Source organism: Saccopteryx leptura, chromosome 3 (genome assembly GCF_036850995.1).
Source record: "Saccopteryx leptura isolate mSacLep1 chromosome 3, mSacLep1_pri_phased_curated, whole genome shotgun sequence".
Lineage (NCBI taxonomy): Eukaryota > Metazoa > Chordata > Mammalia > Chiroptera > Emballonuridae > Saccopteryx > Saccopteryx leptura.
In genome coordinates, this window is record NC_089505.1 from 101,683,909 (window position 1) to 101,702,040 (window position 18,132).

The 18,132-nt window shown below is 45.0% G+C and overlaps 1 protein-coding gene across 1 annotated transcript in view; it reads right to left on the minus strand.

Annotated features, from left to right (window-relative positions):
• The window catches only part of RHCE (Rh blood group CcEe antigens), a 51,997-nt gene that overhangs the window by 12,738 nt on the left and 21,127 nt on the right, over window positions 1–18,132 (minus strand). The window contains exons 3-7 of the mRNA XM_066375491.1: window positions 12,582–12,732; window positions 11,291–11,432; window positions 6,759–6,925; window positions 4,739–4,876; window positions 2,354–2,481 (exon numbers count right to left, since the gene is read on the minus strand). Coding sequence (XP_066231588.1) covers window positions 2,354–2,481; window positions 4,739–4,876; window positions 6,759–6,925; window positions 11,291–11,432; window positions 12,582–12,732 — 726 coding nt within the window. The remainder of the gene's footprint in view (window positions 1–2,353; window positions 2,482–4,738; window positions 4,877–6,758; window positions 6,926–11,290; window positions 11,433–12,581; window positions 12,733–18,132) is intronic.

Genomic DNA, 18,132 nt, shown 5'->3' on the forward strand with positions numbered 1-18,132 from the left:
GAGCCTTGGCTGCGGGAGGGGAAGAGAGAGACAGAGAGGAAGGAAGGGGGGGTGGAGAAGCAAATGGGCGCTTCTCCTATGTGCCCTGGCCAGGAATCGAACCCGGGTTCCCCCGCGCACCAGGCCAACGCTCTACCGCTGAGCCAACCGGCCAGGGCCACATTAAGTATTCTGACTACCAGCTCAGTTCTTTCTCCAGATGCCTCTCTGATGGAAGCAGCAGCATCAATAATCATAAAGAAAGGGGCCACTGTTAGGTGTTTACACAAAGCACTGTTCTGAGTGCTTTAATTATTATATGTTGCTGAATCTTCACAGCAGTCCTGGAATGTAGATCTTATCATCCCATTTTATAGATAGAAAACTGAGACTTAAAAAGAGTTTGAGGTCCTAGCCAGTTGGCTCAGTGGTAGAGTGTCGGCCTGGTGTGCAAGAGTCCCAGTTCGATTCCCGGCCAGGGCACACAGGAGAGGCGCCCATCTGCTTCTCCACCCCTCTCCCTCTCCTTCCTCTCTGTCTCTCTCTTCCCCTCCTGCAGCCAAGGCTCCATTGGAGCAAAGTTGGCCCGGGCAGGGGATGGCTCCATGGCCTCTGCCTCGGGTGCTAGAATAGCTCTGGTTGCAACAGAGCAACGCCCCAGATGGGCAGAGCATCGCCCCCTGGTGGGTATGCCGGGTGGATCCCAGTCAGGCACATGCGGGAGTCTGTCTGCCTCCCCGTTTCCAACTTCAGAAAAATACAAAAAAAAAAAAAAGAGTTTGATTGAGGCTCTGGCCGGTTGGCTCAGTGGTAGAGTGTTGGTCTGGCATGTGGAAGTCCCAGGTTCAATTCCTGGTCAGGGCAGGAAAAGCAACCATCTGATTCTCCCCTGCCTCCCCCCATCTCTCTCTCTTCTCTTCCGGCAGCCATGCTTGAATGGTTCAAGCAAAGTTGGCCCTGGGCACTGAGGATGGCTCCATGGTCTCGCTTCAGGTGCTAAAATAGCTCAGTTGCTGAGCAATGAGCAGTGGCCCAGACCAGCAGAGCATTTACTGGTAGGGGCTAGATCCCGGTTGGGTGCATGTGGGAGTCTGTCTCTGCCTTCTTGCCTCTCACTTAATAAAAAAAAAAAAATTTTTTTTAAAGAGTTTGATTGAGTACTATGCCTAAGGTCACACAATTGCTAAATATGATGTTGGTCTATCAGTCCCTGAAGCCTGTGCCCTTTAGTTCCAGTGGACCCACGGCCGCCTAAGAGCAGTCACTGCTCTCACTGTGCCCTTTCCTTTACTGGGTTCCTGCAGAAGACAAAGAACAACTTCTTGGTCCTCAGCTGTCTCTTACTGATGAGAGTTGACTTGCAAGGTGACAGGCTGGTTGTTACTCCTTTACCAGCATGCCATTGGTTGACTCTTTATTTTCTCTAGGCCAATCGTTCTCAACCTCAGGCTTACATGAGAATCACCCGGAGGGCTTGTTAAAACAAAGACTGCTGAGCCCTACCCCACATTCCTAATCGAGTAGGTCTGGGTAGGCTAGAATTTGCATTTCCTTTTTTTTTTTTAATTTAAAATTTATTTTTCAATTACAGTTTACAGTCAATGTTATTTTGTATTAGTTTTAGGAGTACAGCATAGTGTTGGACAATCATATACTTCACAAGTGATGCCCCTGAGATTAGAGTTTGCATTGGAATTAGAATAACCAGTTCCCAGGGGATGCTGATACTGTTGAGAACCGCTGCACTAGGACAGCCACAGAACCACAGAATTTGTGATCCAGAAGGATAAGTAGTCCAGATGTTCCAGGTTAGCAGCCCATGAGCAGAATTTGGCCCACACAATTTTTCTAATGATTTTGAATCTTTTGCCAACGCTTGGGAGAGTGCCTAGCATTTTCCTACATTAGCCCATTAAATCCTCTTAAGCACATGGCGCCTGGCCTCTGGCAGCCCCTCGTATTATCGTTATCTTCCTTTACAGTTGGGTGGCAGAAGCTCAGAGAAGTTAGGTAGCATGCCCAGCTAGTAAAAGGTCAGGACCAGTCTGACTTAATGGCACACTCTTCACCTGGACCTGCACCATCAGAGTTTGAAAAATGGACTCAGCTGCCTTGGGCCTGACTGCCCCCTGCTCTGTCTGCTTTTGTGGGTAGGGGGCTTTGCCTTTGCCTGGCACCTAAGCTGCCCCTGTGGAAAGAAGTGGCCTGGAGAGGTGACGATGCCACACAAGTTAGGGGCGGGGCAGAATTTCTGGATACACTGGCCAGCAAATCTTCCCTGTGGCCTGCTGAGGGCCTGGGCCTGAACGCACACACTGCAGCCGTGGCTCCTGAGTTAGGTGGGGGCACAATGGGGGCGAGCCAGGAGACTCACAAGGGGTTCTCGGTCCAGTAGCTCATCAACCGCATGATGCAGGCGATCCCTCCAAGCAGACCAGGCAAGCCGAAGGTGTAGTGTATGCCACACGTGTCATGGATCCCCAGCACGCGATTGAAATGCCCCTGGGGACAAACGTCACAGTAAGCAGGTCTACATGTGAGAATGACATTCCCCACCCACCCTTTTCATAGATCCTTGGCATCCAGGGCCACCAAAAGGGGATGAGCTCTAGGGCTCACCTCAAGAAGCACTTCTCCCATTACCTGGGGAGCTGGTTAACCTGCAGAGTCGGATATAGCGGGTCTGGGACCCGAGATTCTGCATTTCTAACACAGTCCCAGGGAATGCCAGCGCTGCTGTCCACAGACTGCACTTGGAGAAGCAAGGATCTAGCCCAGGCACTAATCACACTTTGGGCTGTTATTCTGGGTTTTGAGGTGGGGGGGAGGGTTTGTCCTGTGAATTGTAGGATGTTTAGCAGGTACATGTTTGCCTGTACCTACTAGATGCCAGTAGTACCCCCAACCCCAGTGTGTCAACCAAGAATGTCTCCAGATATCATCACATGTCCCCAGGAGGTGACTGAGATCTACTGGTCTAGCCCAAACTTAACTGTCATCCCAAAGACAACATGGCTGATTAGAATAAAAGTCAGAAGAAAAGAATCTGACCACACCTTCAGACTCCTATTCGATGCTCCTCCACCTAAGCCTCCCTGAAGGCCATCAGCCAACAGATGTAAATACAAATGAGAACTTGATCAGGTTAGTTCCCTCCTTAGATTCCTCATTGTCTTCAGAATAAAACCCCAGACTACTCGACTAGCTCAGGAGCACCTGCCATCTCTCAAAACTCTGGTCCCACCCCACTTCCGGGTGAACTCAGCACTTCCGACATGAGAACATCTTTCTGTTTCCTGGCTGGGCCACATGCTCTTCTCATGGCTGAGCCTTTGAGCACACTGTCCCTCTGCCCGCAATACATTCCCCACTTCTCTGTCTGGCTATTACTAGTTATCTGCCAACACTCAGCTGAGACATCCTCTGCTCTGGGAAGCATTTCCTGACACATCTCAGGCTGACTTAGAAGTGCTCCTGGAGCAGTGATCACACTGATTGTGCTTATTTGTCCATTTTCTTCACTACATTACAGCTTGGGAAGCAGGATAAATGTTAAAACATATGTGAGGAATGAATGAATGCATGCATGAATGAATAAATGAGTGAGTGAGTGAGTGGGTGAGCGAACCAGCTTTGAATCTTTTCCCCAGTGACCAAGTCAAGAAAACGGAAGTACAGAAAAAGCGATGGACTCTGAGCCTGATGATAACTTATGCATTTTTGCTGTTCACTTCCTCCTTTCATCTTAGGGTCTCTCAAAGCCAGAGGAGATGAAAGACATCTGTTCTCATTCCAAAGATGAAAAGCAAACTGTCCCATTTTTGGTCGAATCAAAGCGTTGGTAAGTTCTTCCCTATCTGGAGTTGAAACTGCCTCCCTGACTAGCCACTGTCAATCCAATTCAGCTTCCTGTGCCACCCAAAAGTGTAATCCTTTGTACTCCACCAAGCCTACAAACCCATGAAGATTTGTTGTTCCTGAATATTTCTTCTAGAAGTGTGTCATAACAAATTGGCTATGATGAAGTATTCTGGTATTATCTGTGCCTGTTGACTATTGAAGGAAGAGAAATCCATCACTTAGGAGAACTAAACAATCAGAAGTGGACATGACCTGGATTATCAACCCCACACCTTTCTCCTGGGTACTGCCTTTCCCACCCCCTTCACAGGCAGCAGCCATGTATGTATCACACACCCCACCCCCACCCCAGCCAACGATGGGCACATGATCCAAGTTAGATCAACGAGCTCCTTCTCCAAAGAACTTGGGGTTGGGGCCAAGAGATGCTACCCAGCTGCTTTCTTGAAGACAGAGACTACATTCCACCACGTGGAATAGCAGTAGGAGAACAGAAAGAAAATCTACAGAGTGAGAATAAAGCAGATGTTCAGGAAGAACAAAGAAAGAAGATCAAGGACTTCTTGGGCTCCCCACAAACCTCTCATCCCTGGTGCCAGCGCTTCCTGCATTCCCAGCAGCAATCCTGTCCTTGGGCTCCGTGACATCCCAGTACTTTATAACAAATTCCCCCTGATGTCTGAGCAAGCTTGAATGGGGTTCTGTTACTGGGCCCCCCAGATCTTAACAATGGCACCACCCAACCCGGGTGAGTCTCTCACCCAAGATTTAAAGCCAAACTGGGAGGGTATCAACACCTGTCTAGGGCAGCCCTTGGCCCCACATGATGGCCCACCATGGTCCCAGGGTCCTTCTGGCCTAAGACAAAGCAGAGGGTGTTACCTGCCCAGCTCCTTACCGGCAGGCATTTCGCTCCCCAGATGGAGATCAGCCCAGCAACAAGGCCCAGCACCATGGCAACCCACGGAGAAAAAAAAAACTGGCACGAAGGGCTCACAGCCACACCTCCCGCCAGCACTGCATTGTGGATATGAACCTGCAAAGAAATAGCTTGTGGGTGAGTGAAGTGAGGCAGAGAGGACAGCATCTTGTCCAGAGTTCCTCAGCAAGCTGGCAGTAAGGCAACGCCGTAATGTCCTCCCTGCTCCGCTGATCCTGAAACCACTCAATCCCCTCTGTTGAGACGACCTGGCCTTTGTCAACGGTTTATCTCACCCCGCTTCTCAGGCTCGGAGAGCAGTCACTCTGATCGGGAGGCATTTAGGGAATCAGCTTGAAAGTGGTTACTCAGCATCCAACTATCCTCACACTCGTCGGTGATATGTTCCTGGGCACTCAACAGCCCAGTGCTTCAACTTTTCCACCAGAAGGATGGTGTTTTGATTATACCAGCTCAATAAAGGTTATCGTAAGAATTCAATGACACTGGCTGGGTACTCAGTTGGTTAGCATGTCATCCTGATACACCAATGTTGTGAGTTCGATCCCTGATCAGGGCACATACAAGAATCAGCCAGTGAATGCATAAATAAATAGAACAACAAATTGATATTTCTCTCCCTCTCTCCCTTTCTCTAAAATCAGTTAAAACAGGAAAGATTTTTTTTTGAAAAGAATTAAGTGAGTCACCACTTGTAGGATAGTTAGCCCACCCAGTGCCTGGCATAGAATATGAGTAAATGCCCAATAAAAATAAGCCATTATTATTGTTCTTATTATTTTTGTTATTTGTACTGGCTACTTGGTGCCTATTCCACCCTGTATGACTGGACCCAAAAACCTGGGTCCTGGACCACATCTCTGCTATGTCCTTCATTCCTCTAGCATTGGGCCATGCCTTCTCTTACACTTCTTTTTTTTTTTTTTTTTGTATTTTTCTGAGGTTGGAAACCGGGAGGCAGTCAGACAGACTCCCGCATGCGCCCAACTGGGATCCACCTGGCATGCCCACCAGGGGATGATGCTCTGCCCATCTGGGGCGTCGCTCTGTTGTGACCAGAGCCATTCTAGCGCCTGAGGCAGAGGCCATGGAGCCATCCTCAGCACCCGGGCCAACTTTGCTCCAGTGGAGCCTCAGCTGCAGGAGGGGAAGAGAGAGACAGAGAGGAAGGAGAGGGGGAGGGGTGGAGAAGCAGATGGGCACTTCTCCTGTGTGCCCTGGCCGGGAATCGAACCCGGGACTCCTGCACGCCAGGCCCATGCTCTACTACTGAGCCAACCGGCCAGGGCCCTCTTATACTTCTTACCGCTGCCCCCTCAACTCTAATCAGGTCTAGAGCTCTGGGCCCTGCGACCAGCTGATGACCAAACCTGGCTCCCTGGATGACCTCACCTTGTTTGACCATAGGCTCCCTGTGGCCATGGAGCTTACCTGAGGGGACACCTGCCTCCCCTTATACTGCTAACCTGTCATCCACAGCTACATTTTCTCCACTCCAGGTCCCACTGTCTGTCTGGACTTTTTCCAGCACCTCTGGCTGGCTGACCCCACACCTTGATCATCATGGACACTTGTTTTGTCTTTAGATCTACACTCTCTCCAACTTCCCCCGCCCAAAACTCTCACACGACCTCCCAGCTCCATTGACAATAGCAGCTAATGCTTGCCCAGCATGTATTCGTGTGAAGCACTTCACAGGCACTGTTTATTAATTCCCACTTTACATACGAAATTTAAGTGGCTTATCCAAGGCCACGTGGCTAGGTTAACATACTTCTTTACTTCTGATTCTTATCATGCCAATTCTGAAATATCTCAGGGTAAGGGGAAAGGCTAATTCTATTCTAGTTTTTGGGGGTTTTTTTCTGCTGACTCTTGCTCATGGTGGCTGGCTTTAGTAATTAGCAGAAATGGGGTTTAAACCTGGGTCTGTTTGATGTCATTGCTGATGGACTAAGTCACCTCTCCCACTCCTCACCATGTTGATCTTCCCTTCGGGGTGAGTCAAGGCTGACACGGAGATGGCTGTTACTGCGCTGACTGCAAGAGCATAGTAGGTGTTGAACACGGCATTTTTCCTTTCGCTTGGTAGTCTCAGCAGAGCAGAGTTGAAACTTGGCCAGAACATCCACAAGAAGAGGGTGCCTGGGGGCCAGAGAGGATCATCGGCTAGAATCAGCACTCCTGCTCCAAAGCCTGAGCCTCTGCGGAGCTCAGACAGGAGAATCCCGGAGCTGGCAACCTCAGCTTGATCACTCCCTGAGCTCTACGTGACTTTGGGCAAGTCACGTGTCCTTTCTGAAAACTCAAGTTGGTAAGGCCCAGCGAACATACTTCACAGCCAAGGAATCCAAGGCCCTGACAGTTGAAATCATCAAGCCCCAAGCCCCCTGACCCTGGTCTGTGATGGCTAAATGCTTATTTTAAGAAATTAACAACAACAACAACAAAAAAAAAAACAAAGAAATTAACAAGCTGCTTTCCTTCAGCCCAGTGGCTTGATTGATACACTGGGGAACAATTTTTTTTTTTAATTTTATGTTTCATGAGCTTTTAGAACTGTTTATATATATTTCTACATCGCTGATTCCAAATCTGAAATCCGTATTTTGGTGCATGCTCTAGTTGTTATGCAATTTTAATTTCTTTTTGTGACAGTTAATGGCATGCACTGATTTTTAAATTGGAGTTAAAGGGCAATGACTCTTGGATTGAACATAACCACAAGGCAATTAATGTTTTACAAACATCACTTTTACATAATTGTAGTTGTTTTTAAATGTAAAAAATTATTATCTGATAAAAACACCCTCTTATTTTGTTTTTTTTTACAGAGACAGAGAGAGAGTCAGAGAGAGGGATAGACAGGGACAGACAGACAGAAACAGAGAGAGATGAAAAGCATCAATCATTAGTTTTTCATTGTGCATTGTGACACCTTAGTTGTTCATTGACTGCTTTCTCATATGTGCCTTGATCGCGGGCCTTCAGCAGACTGAGTAACCCCTTGCTCGAGCCAGCGACCTTGGGTCCAAGCTGGTGAGCTTTTGCTCAAACCAGATGAGCCCGCGCTCAAGCTGGTGATCTCGGGGTCTCGAACCTGGGTCCTCGGCATCCCAGTCTGAAGCTCTATCCACTGCACTACTGCCTGGTCAGGCTTATTTTGTTTTCAGATTGAATCATGGCTTCTTCGAGTAGGCATAAATGTAAGATAGTCCTGACACCTTCTGTTATATATGTGGCTGTTATACACTTCAACGTCAATGGCGTAATATTTCATCATTTGTGCATATATTGTCTATTTTCAAGCTCTCCTTGACGATCAAGACAAAAATTGGGCTCCTCATATTGTGTGTCATAATTGTGAGGAAATGCTTCGTGACTGGACAAAAGGAAAACGCAAAGGAATGCCTTTTGGTATTCCCATGGTTTGGCGTGAACCTAAGGACCACAGCAGTGACTGTTATTTCTGTCTGATCCATACAAAGGGCATCGGCAAGAAAAAATGGCATATGATCACATATCCTAATATTCCTTCAGCAATACAACCTATCCCACACTCTGAGACACTCCCGTTTCCAGTTTTCAATGGTTTTATTTCTTCTAAGGACAAAGAAAGTGAACATGGTGACCAAGTGTATTTTGATAAGATGCATGAGGAAATGGTTGTAGAATCTGAAGGGTCTTCTTCTGATGCTAAGCAGTCATTAACCCCTCAGCAGTTTAGCCAACCCAAATTGAATGACTTAGTAAGAGATTTGGGCCTATCAAAGAAAGCAGCTGAGTTATTAGCCTCCAGGCTTCAAGAAAAGAATGTACTTCACTGGTCAGTTAAAGTATCCCATTTCAGGAAGCATGAACAAATTTTTGTGGACTTTTTTTCTGAAGACAAACACTTTGTTTACTGTCATGATATCAGTAGTCGTCTCAGCCAGCTAGGTGTTACCACTTACAGTCCAACAGAATGGTGGCTATTTCTGGACATCTCTAAATGAGTCTGAAGTGTGTTCTCCTACACAACAGTAATGTTTATGCAGTGGTTCCAATTGGTTATTCAACTCATCTGCAAGAAGATTATAATGACATAAAAATTGTCCTCGACTTTCTGAAGTATAAGGAGCATAACTAGATCATTTGTGTGGATCTTAAAATGGTAAATTTCCTGTTAGGACAACAGAGAGTTTTCACGAAGTATTCTTGCTTTCTGTGTTTGTGGGACAGCCAAGCTCGGAGAAATACTGGACACAGAAGGAGTGGCCGAAATGTGAAGCTCTGGAAGTAAGGATGCAAAATTTTGTGAATGAACCTGTAGTTAATCGAGACAGGATCATTTTCCCCCCCACTTCACATCAGACTTGGCTTAATGAAGCAGTTTGTTCAAGCTTTGAATAGAGAAAGTGAATGTTTCAACATATTATTTCTGCTTTTCCTGCCTTGTCTTTCGAGAAGATAAAAGCAGGTATATTCGATGGACCTCAAATTCGAACCCTCATACGTAATGAAGAATTTGCCAGGAAGATGAATAAAAAGGAGAAAGCAGCATGGCAGTCTTTTGTGGCAGTTACAAAGAACTTCCTTGGCAACAAAAAAAGCAGAAAACTATGAATTTCTGATTCAAAGGATGCTGTTGACTTTCCGTGACATTGGATGTAACATGAGCATTAAGATTCACTTCCTGGCCTGACCTGTGGTGGCGCAGTGGATCAAGCATTGACCTGAAACGCTGAGGTCACGGGTTCAAAACCCTGGGCTTGCCTGGTCAAGGCATGTATGGGAGTTGATGCTTTCTGCTCCTCCCCCGCCTCCTCTCTCTCTCTCTCTCTTCTCTAAAATGAATAAATAAATAAAAATAATTAAAAAAAAAAAAAAAGATTCACTTCCGAACAATCACCTTGATAAGTTTCTCAAAAATCTTGGAGCTGTTAGTGATGGCAGACTACTGCTGGAGCATCAAACGGGATTATCCTCAACAAGTACACAAACGCAAGAGCTAAAAACACAAATTTTTGCCTGAATAGAATTTAAATAAGTTTTGCGCAAATTTTATGATTAAAATGTGTTTTAATATGTTCTATTTTGAAATTGTAGACAAATTCTGATGCAATCATATCTTTTAGTGTATTAGTGTATTTACTGCATTATATAAATTATTTTATTTTCACAAAGATGATGCCCAGGAAGACGTTCTACATCATTATGTTCAACTAAATGTTGAAAATTTTACAATAAGATGAAAACCTAAAATCCTGAATTGCAAAAAAACTGTTGCTTACAGAGAAAAACTAATGTCAGATTTGAGATCAGCACACTCGAATTAGGTAAGAACAAGTGATTTTGTGGATGCAACAAAAATTTCGTTCGCCAGTGTATTCAGTCACCTGCTGTCGCTCTCACTAGTTGATTTCCTCTAAGCTTCTCTCAGAAGTCTGAGTTCATCATTTTCACCACAGTTTTTCAAATATACACCATTATCGCTCTTCTGTTCCCACCCCTCTTCCTTTCTCCACTTTGGGGCTCTACTTTCCTCACTTGTCCAATTTCTTCCTTTAAACTGAGGCCAAACAGATAGAATAAACGTATTTAAACTCAAACACAGGAAGTCTCCCCTCTCCTTTGGTTATGAATGAAGAAGGGTACTCTAGAGCAGTGGTCCCCAACCTTTTTTGGGCCACGAACCGGTTTAATGTCAGAAAATATTTTCACAGACCAGCCTTTAGGGTATAATGGATAAATGTATCACGTGACCAAGAGACAAGTGTCAAGAGTGAGTCTTAGATGGATGTAACAGAGGGAATCTGGTCATTAAAAAAAAATAAAACATCGGCTCTGGCCGGTTGGCTCAGTGGTAGAGCGTCGGCCTGGCGTGCGGAAGTCCCGGGTTCGATTCCCAGCCAGGGCACACCGGAGAAGCGCCCATCTGCTTCTCCACCCCTCCCCCTCTCCTTCCTCTCTGTCTCTCTCTTCCCCTCCCGCAGCCAAGGCTCCATTGGAGCAAAGATGGCCCGGGCGCTGGGGATGGCTCCTTGGCCTCTGCCCCAGGCGCTAGAGTGGCTCTGGTGCGACAGAGCAACGCCCAGGATGGGCAGAGCATCGCCCCCTGGTGGGCGTGCCAGGTGGATCCCGGTCGGCGCATGTGGGGGAGTCTGTCTGACTGTCTCTCCCCGTTTCCAGCTTCAGAAAAATACAAAAAAAGAAAAAAAAAAACCATCTTTCAGACTTAAATATAAATAAAATGGAAGTAATGTAAGTTATTTATTCTTTCTCTGCGGACCGGTACCAAATGGCCCATGGACCAGTATTGGTCCACGGCCCGGGGGTTGGGGACCACTGCTCTAGAGGGAAAGGCTTCATTCAAAGGTCTGAATTCTTCAAATATCATTTGAGAAAACGAGTCCTTGCAGAGGGGCTTCAGACACCCAGGGCAGGTTGGTGAAAGAGAGAGTTTCTGCAGAGTGCTTTCAGAGCCTCTCTCACCCCAGGTACGAGACCACCCACCCACCGCGTTCTTACCCAGCATGGCAAACAGACTGGGGCTCACTGCCTCCCGATCTTTCTCCTGCGCGCTCTTGGCCAGAGGTCTTGGGAGACACCAGGCCACAGTCAGCCCAAAATAGGCCGCGAACACGTACATCATGCTTTCATTCTCCTCCGCCTGCAACAAAACCCAAGGCGCAGTGAGTCTCGGTTGTCCTCTGCAGAGGGGCAAACTTTGGTGTTCATTGGAGAAGGTTCTGAGCTTCATATAGGAAGTGTGACTTGAAGTCATGAGACTGGCGATGGAGCTTATCCAGCTCAGCAGGTCCCCTTTCAGGGGAGCCCCACGAGTAGCTGAACGTTTATTCCAAGGAGGTTGCTGGTGGGTCCTATTTGTAGCTTTTATATGCTTTTGGCTATGGTCCCCTTAGGTAGGGCCAAAAGCCACATGGCCACGTTCCCGCACTGCTTCCTACCTTTCCGCGGAATTTCACAGACTGATGAGTAATAGAAACTTTGCAACATGAAGCAGTCAGACTTCTCATAACTGAACTGAAGTGTTTAGTAAATTCTAGCTACAAGCTAATTTTGCTTTATGAATATTAAGTTTAGTAATCCTTATTAACTCAGTGGGCTACTCCTAAATCCTGTCAACCGTGCCTTCAAAAAATACCCAAAATTGGCAGAATTTTTACCACCACACCTCATTGACCCCACCTTGGTTTACTTTAAACCATCATCACCACAACCCCAAATTGTTGCGACGACCTCTTTAACAAGTGATCAAAGTTAACATCCTCAGTGATGAGAAAAATGCCACTACCTGGCTGTGTGATTTTAGGCAATCCCCTCCCCTCTCTTTCTCATCTGTGATCAGCCCTCATCTTACTTGATTATATCTGACTACAGGGTCACAACTACAGCAGAAGAGCTGGGAAAACCATCTGGCCTGGCCTCACCATCAGAAGCTGGTCTCAGCCTTTGACCTTTCACGGTTTCCCCCAGTGTGATCACATGTACAATTAGTGACATGACACACATCAACTGGTTTGAAAGAAGATGCTGGCCATGCAGCTTGCTGGACCACAGCTGGTGGGGCCATGGGAATTAATTATCTTTTTATGCATCCCATAATTATCTTGTGATTCCTACAGTATCATATTTTGGAAGTTAAAGGCATTCATTTGCTATATTTTAACATTTTAGCACAGACCATATTTTTGTAATTCCACTTAGATCTGGCTTCAATTTTTAAATTCCAGAAGCCTCACCAAATGGAGGTCACCTTTTCCACCTCCTCACCCCTCCTCACAGCATCATGACTCACATAGAGGTATTGCCTGTTGACCCTCATCATGGCACTAAAAGCTGTCACCTCCATCAGCACCATCAACACCAGCTGCACTAGGTTGGTCTTCCCCAGGATAGCACCTGCTGAGATCAGCACAGTCATAGCACTCATGGTGGCCCGCCGAATCCTGAGGAGCGAGGATGAGACAGGGATGACTAAGAAGGAAAGACGCCTCTCATTCATTTAAAAACACTTGTTGAGGATCTACTTACTCTCTTCTTGGCACTGTTCAAAAAACTCGGGACACAGTAGAACAAAAAGGCAAGATTTGTGCCTGTATGGGGATTGATGCCGCCCAGCCTGAGATTCCCTCCCCCCCCCCTTCCCCCTTCGGGGTGGCGTCTACACTCTGAGTGATCTCTCATCCATTCTGAGGATGCTCGAGGTTCCCATAGGAATTTCACGATGAGTTGCAGAGGCCAAATGTTCCCTCAGGGCTCCCTTCTAACTGGGACTCTGCCTACGACTTTTCTTCTGCTTAGACTTTTGACAATTGCCCCCAATGTGATTGCATGGGCAATTAGTGACGCACATCGACTGGTTTGAAAGAAAATGCTGGCTATGCAGCTTGCTGGACCACAGCTGGTGGGGCCATGGGAATTAATTATCTCTTTATACATCCCATTATTATCTTGTGATTCCTACAGTAAAGTATTTTGGAAGTTAAAGGCACTCATTTGCTATGTTTAAACATTTAGCACAGACCGCACAAACGCTCAGTAGAGGGCGCTCTTCACCTGCACGCCGCTGCGCTGGCCGACACCCTCATTTCCTCTCCCTCTCCATGGTTGTGGAGAAATACCGGGTTTGGAAGTAGGACAAACCTGGCTTCCAGTCTCAGCCTTTCCACTTGAGCAGCTATTTAATCTCACTAAGCCTGTTTCTCCATCTGTAGACTGAGAATTATAAAATTATCTCATGGCAGTCCTGTGGGGGTCAGAAGGAACATTCGTGCCTGTGTGTCTAGTACCGTGACTGCACAAATACCTGAGGAGTAGAAGTCAGTATTATTAGCACTACTATTGATTCCTTCCTCCTCTTGACAAATGAGCAAGCTCAGTGTGGGGATTCAGGAGGATAAAACAATTTTTGTTTCTGAGGAATTTATGATTCAGCTGGGGAGACAGGACTGACATTATGAACCCTGATATCACTATCTGACCAGAAGCTACAGGGAAACATTGAAGGAGAAAACAGTGTGGACTGGACTTATCAAGGAGGGTTTTCCAGTGGAGGAGGCACTGAATAGAGCAATCCACAGTGGTTAAACCAACCCATCCTCCCCCGGGCACCTTGCTCTGAGACCCACCCCTCCCCGGAAGTTGATAATGAAGCTCCAACCACCACCACCACCACAATAATAATAATTTATTGAGCACCATGTATAACAGACTTGCAACTATATCACCTCATTTACATTTTTTTCAATTACAGCTGACATTCAATATTATTTTATATTAGTTTCAGGTGAACAGCATAGTAATTAGACATTTATATAATTTACAAGGTGATCCCAACATAATTCTAGCACCCATCTGGCACCATTTTAGTTATTACAATATTATTGACTATATTCCCTATATTGTACTTTACAGCTTCATGTCTGTTTTGTAATTACTACTTCGTACTTCTTAATTCCTTCACCTTTTCGTGTGTGTGTGTGTGTGTGTGTGTGTGTGTGTGTGTGTTAGAGACAGAGAGGACAGAGAGAGAGACAGAGAGACAGAGAGAGGGACAGAGATGAGAAACTGGTGAGCCCACACTCAAGGCGGCTCCCTCGGGGTTTCGAACCTGGGTCCTCTGTGCCCCAGTCCAATGATCTATCCACTGTGCTATCACCTGGTCAGGCTTCCTCACCTTTTACACTCAGCCTCCCAACTCTCCTCCCATCTGGCAACCATCAGTTTGTTCTCTGTATCTATGAGTCTGTTTCTGTTTTGTTTGTTCATTTTGTTCTTTAGATTCCACATGTAAGTGAAATCCTATGGTATTTGTCTTTCTCTGCCTGACTTATTTCAATTAGTATAATACTCTCTAAGTTCATCCATGCTGTTGCAAATGGTAAGAGTTCATTCTTTTTCAAGGCCAAGTAATATTCATTGTTTATATGGACCACATCTTTGTCCATTTGTTTATTGATGGGCATTTGGGCTGCTCCCAATCTTGGCTATTGTAAATAATGCCACAATGAACAAAGGAATGCATACATACATTTTTTCAAATTAGTTTTTTAAAATTTCTTCACATATATACCTAGAAGTAGAATTGCTGGACCATAAGGTTCTATTTTTTAAAAGACTTTATTTATTCATTTTAAAGAGGGTAGATAGAGAGCGAGAAAGGCAGGGGAGGAGCAGGAAGCACTAACTAGTAGTAGCTTCTCATATGTGCCTTGACCGGGCAAGCCCAGGGTTTCAAACCAGCAACCTCAGCATTCCAGGTCGACACTTGATCCACTGCGCCACCACAGGCCAGGCAAGCTAGTTCTAGTTTTAATTTTTTGAAGAACCTCCGTACTCTTTTCCACAGTGGCTGTACCAATTTGCAATCCCACCAACAATGCACAAGGGTTCCCTTTTCTCCACATTCTCATCAACATTGGTTGTTTGTTAATTTACTGATGATAGCCATTCTGACAGGTATGAAGTGATATCTTATTATGGTTTTAATTTTCATTTATTTGATAATTAGTGACTTTGAGCATCTTTTCAGATGTCTGTTGGCTATCCTCTACCTATTTCTTAATTGGAATTTTCTTTTTTTGGTGTTGAGTTGTATGAGTTCTGTATAACTTTGGGATATTAACCCTTTATCAAATGCATCAGTGATGAATATATTCTCCCATTCATAGGTTGTCTTTTTGTTGTTCTTTTTTATAGTTTTCTTCCATGTGCAAAACTTTTTTTTAAGTGAGAGGAAGGGAGATAGTGAGACAGACTCCCACATGTGCCCTGACCAAGATACACCCAACAACCCCCATCTAAGGCCAATGCTGGAATCAACCAAGCTATTTTTAGCACCTGAGGCCAACACTTGGACCAAATGAGCCACTGGCTGTGGAAGGGGAAGAGGGAGAGAAAGAGGAGAAAGAGGAGGAAAGAAGCAGATGGTTGTTTCTCTTATATGCCCTGAGTGGGAATTGAACCCAGGATATCCACATGCCAGGCCAATGTTCTATCCACTGAGCGACCAGCCAGGACCTGTACAAAACATTTTAGTTTGATGTAGTTCTAGTTGTTTATTTTTCTTTTGCTTTCCTTGCCTGAGGAGATATATATAAAAAAATATTACTAAGAGTAACATCAGAGATTTTACTGCTTATGTTTTCTTCTAGAAGTTTTATGATTTCAGGTCTTACTTTTAAGTTTTCAATCTATGTTTAGTTTATTCTTGTATATGGTGGAAGAAAGTGGTCTAGTTTCTTTTTTTGCATATATTTGTCTAATTTACCCAACACCATTTATTAGACTCTCTTTACCCCATTTTATATTCTTGCCTCCTTTATCATATTTTAATTGAACATATAGATGGATTTATTTATGAGCTCTCTATTATGTTTCACTGATTTATGTGTCTTTTTTATGCCAGTAACATGCTGTTTTGATTACTATACCCTTGTAGTAGAGTTTTATATCAGGTATTGTAATACCTCCAACTTTGTTCTTCTTTCTCAGAATTGTTCTGGCTATTCAGGGTCTTTGTGAGTCCATATAAATTTGATGATTATTTGTTCTAGTTCTGTGAAAAATGTCATTGGTATTTTGATAGGGATTGCATTGAATCTATAGATTGCTTTGGGTAATATGAACATTTTAATGATGTTAGTTCTTCCTATCCATGAGCATGGTATGTGTTTTTATTTATTTTATCTTCTTTAATTTCTTTCTTTAATGTCTTATAATTTTTTGAGTATATATCTTTAACCTCCTTGGTTAATTTTTTTTTAATTTTTACAGAGACAGAGAGAATCAGAGAGAGGGATAGATAGGGACAGACAGACAGGAATGGAGAGAGATCAAAAGCATCAATTCTTTGTTGCGGCACTTTAGTTGTTCATTGATTGCTTTGTCATATGTGCCTTGACTGAGCTCAAGCTGGTGAGCTTTGCTCAAACCAGATGAACTCGCGCTCAAGCTGGCAACCTCAGGGTCTCAAACCTGGGTCTTCCACATCCCAGTTCGACACTCTATCCACTGCACCACCACCTGGTCAGGCAGGTTATTTGTTTTAAAGATTTTTATTTATTCATTTTTAGAGAGGAGAGAGAGAGAGAAAAAGAGAGAAATGGGGAGGAGCAGGAAGCATCAACCTCCATATGTGCCTTATTCAGAGAAGCCCAGGGTTTCAAACCAGCAACCTCAGCATTCCAGTTTGATGCTTTTATCCACTGCATCACCAAATGTCAGGTCCTTTGTTATTTTTTAATATTAATTTTGTATCTTGCTAATTTAATGAACTTATTTATTCTAGTAGTTTTTTGTTTTTTTGTGGACCTTTTAGGGTTATCTATATAGAATCATGTCATCTGCAAATAATGATGGCTTTACTTCTCTTCTTCCTTTCCAATTTGGATATATTTTATTTCTTTTTCTTTCCTGACTGCTGTGGTTAGGACTTCCTCATTTAAATTTTAATCTTCCAAGTAACCCTCTGTAAATGGTACTAGGGTACCATTCAGTACCTCCATTTTTTAGAAGGGGACAAGAAGAGGAGACATTTTTGGCAATGACTACACAGCTAGTTAATGACAAACATGAGGTTCAAACCTAGTTGGCCTGGTTTCAAAGCCTGTGCTCGGAAGTCTGGACAAAGCTGAATAAAACAGGACCCTGCCCTGAAGGAACTGGTCATGGTTGACTCAAGGCAGAACCAATTCAGTGCCAAGTCAGGCTCCACAGAGTTGGTGAGGCTGAAGGAGAGGAAGAGTACCCATCTGGGAGGCAGGCCTGGGCACCACCCTCCAGCCCAGTCCAGCTGGAGAGGTCAGGAAGGAACCCACTGTTCATATCTATGATGCCAGTCGCAGCAGAGGTCACAACTGGGAGGATCCAGGTGGTCAGAGGTGGGGCAGAGAAGTTTACTTAGGCTGCAAGTGATCTCTTCTTGTCTGTTTGGATTGAGTCGAGAACAAACAGGTCTCCAGCAGTCACTATGCTGTTGTTCATGTCCATGACTTCTCTCTCTCTTGTCCTTCTTTTCTCAGTGTGTGTGTGTGGGTAGGGGGGGGGGGAATAAATGGTGATGAATGAAAACTTGACTTGAGGGTGTGAACACCTGATATGGTGTACATAAATGTATTGTAGAACTGTGCACCTGAACCTGTATAATTTTGTTAACCAGTATCACCTCAGTAAACTCGATTAAAAATTAAAGAAAAGAATAAACAGGTCCCAGTGGGCAGGACCTCAGAAGAAGAGAGTAGCCCAGAGATGCCTGTAGACTGAGGCCCAGGAGGCTGAAGACTTGTGTAGCCTTAGCCCAGGCAGCAGCAACGTCAGACCAGAGCCACTAGTGTCAGAGCCTCCTC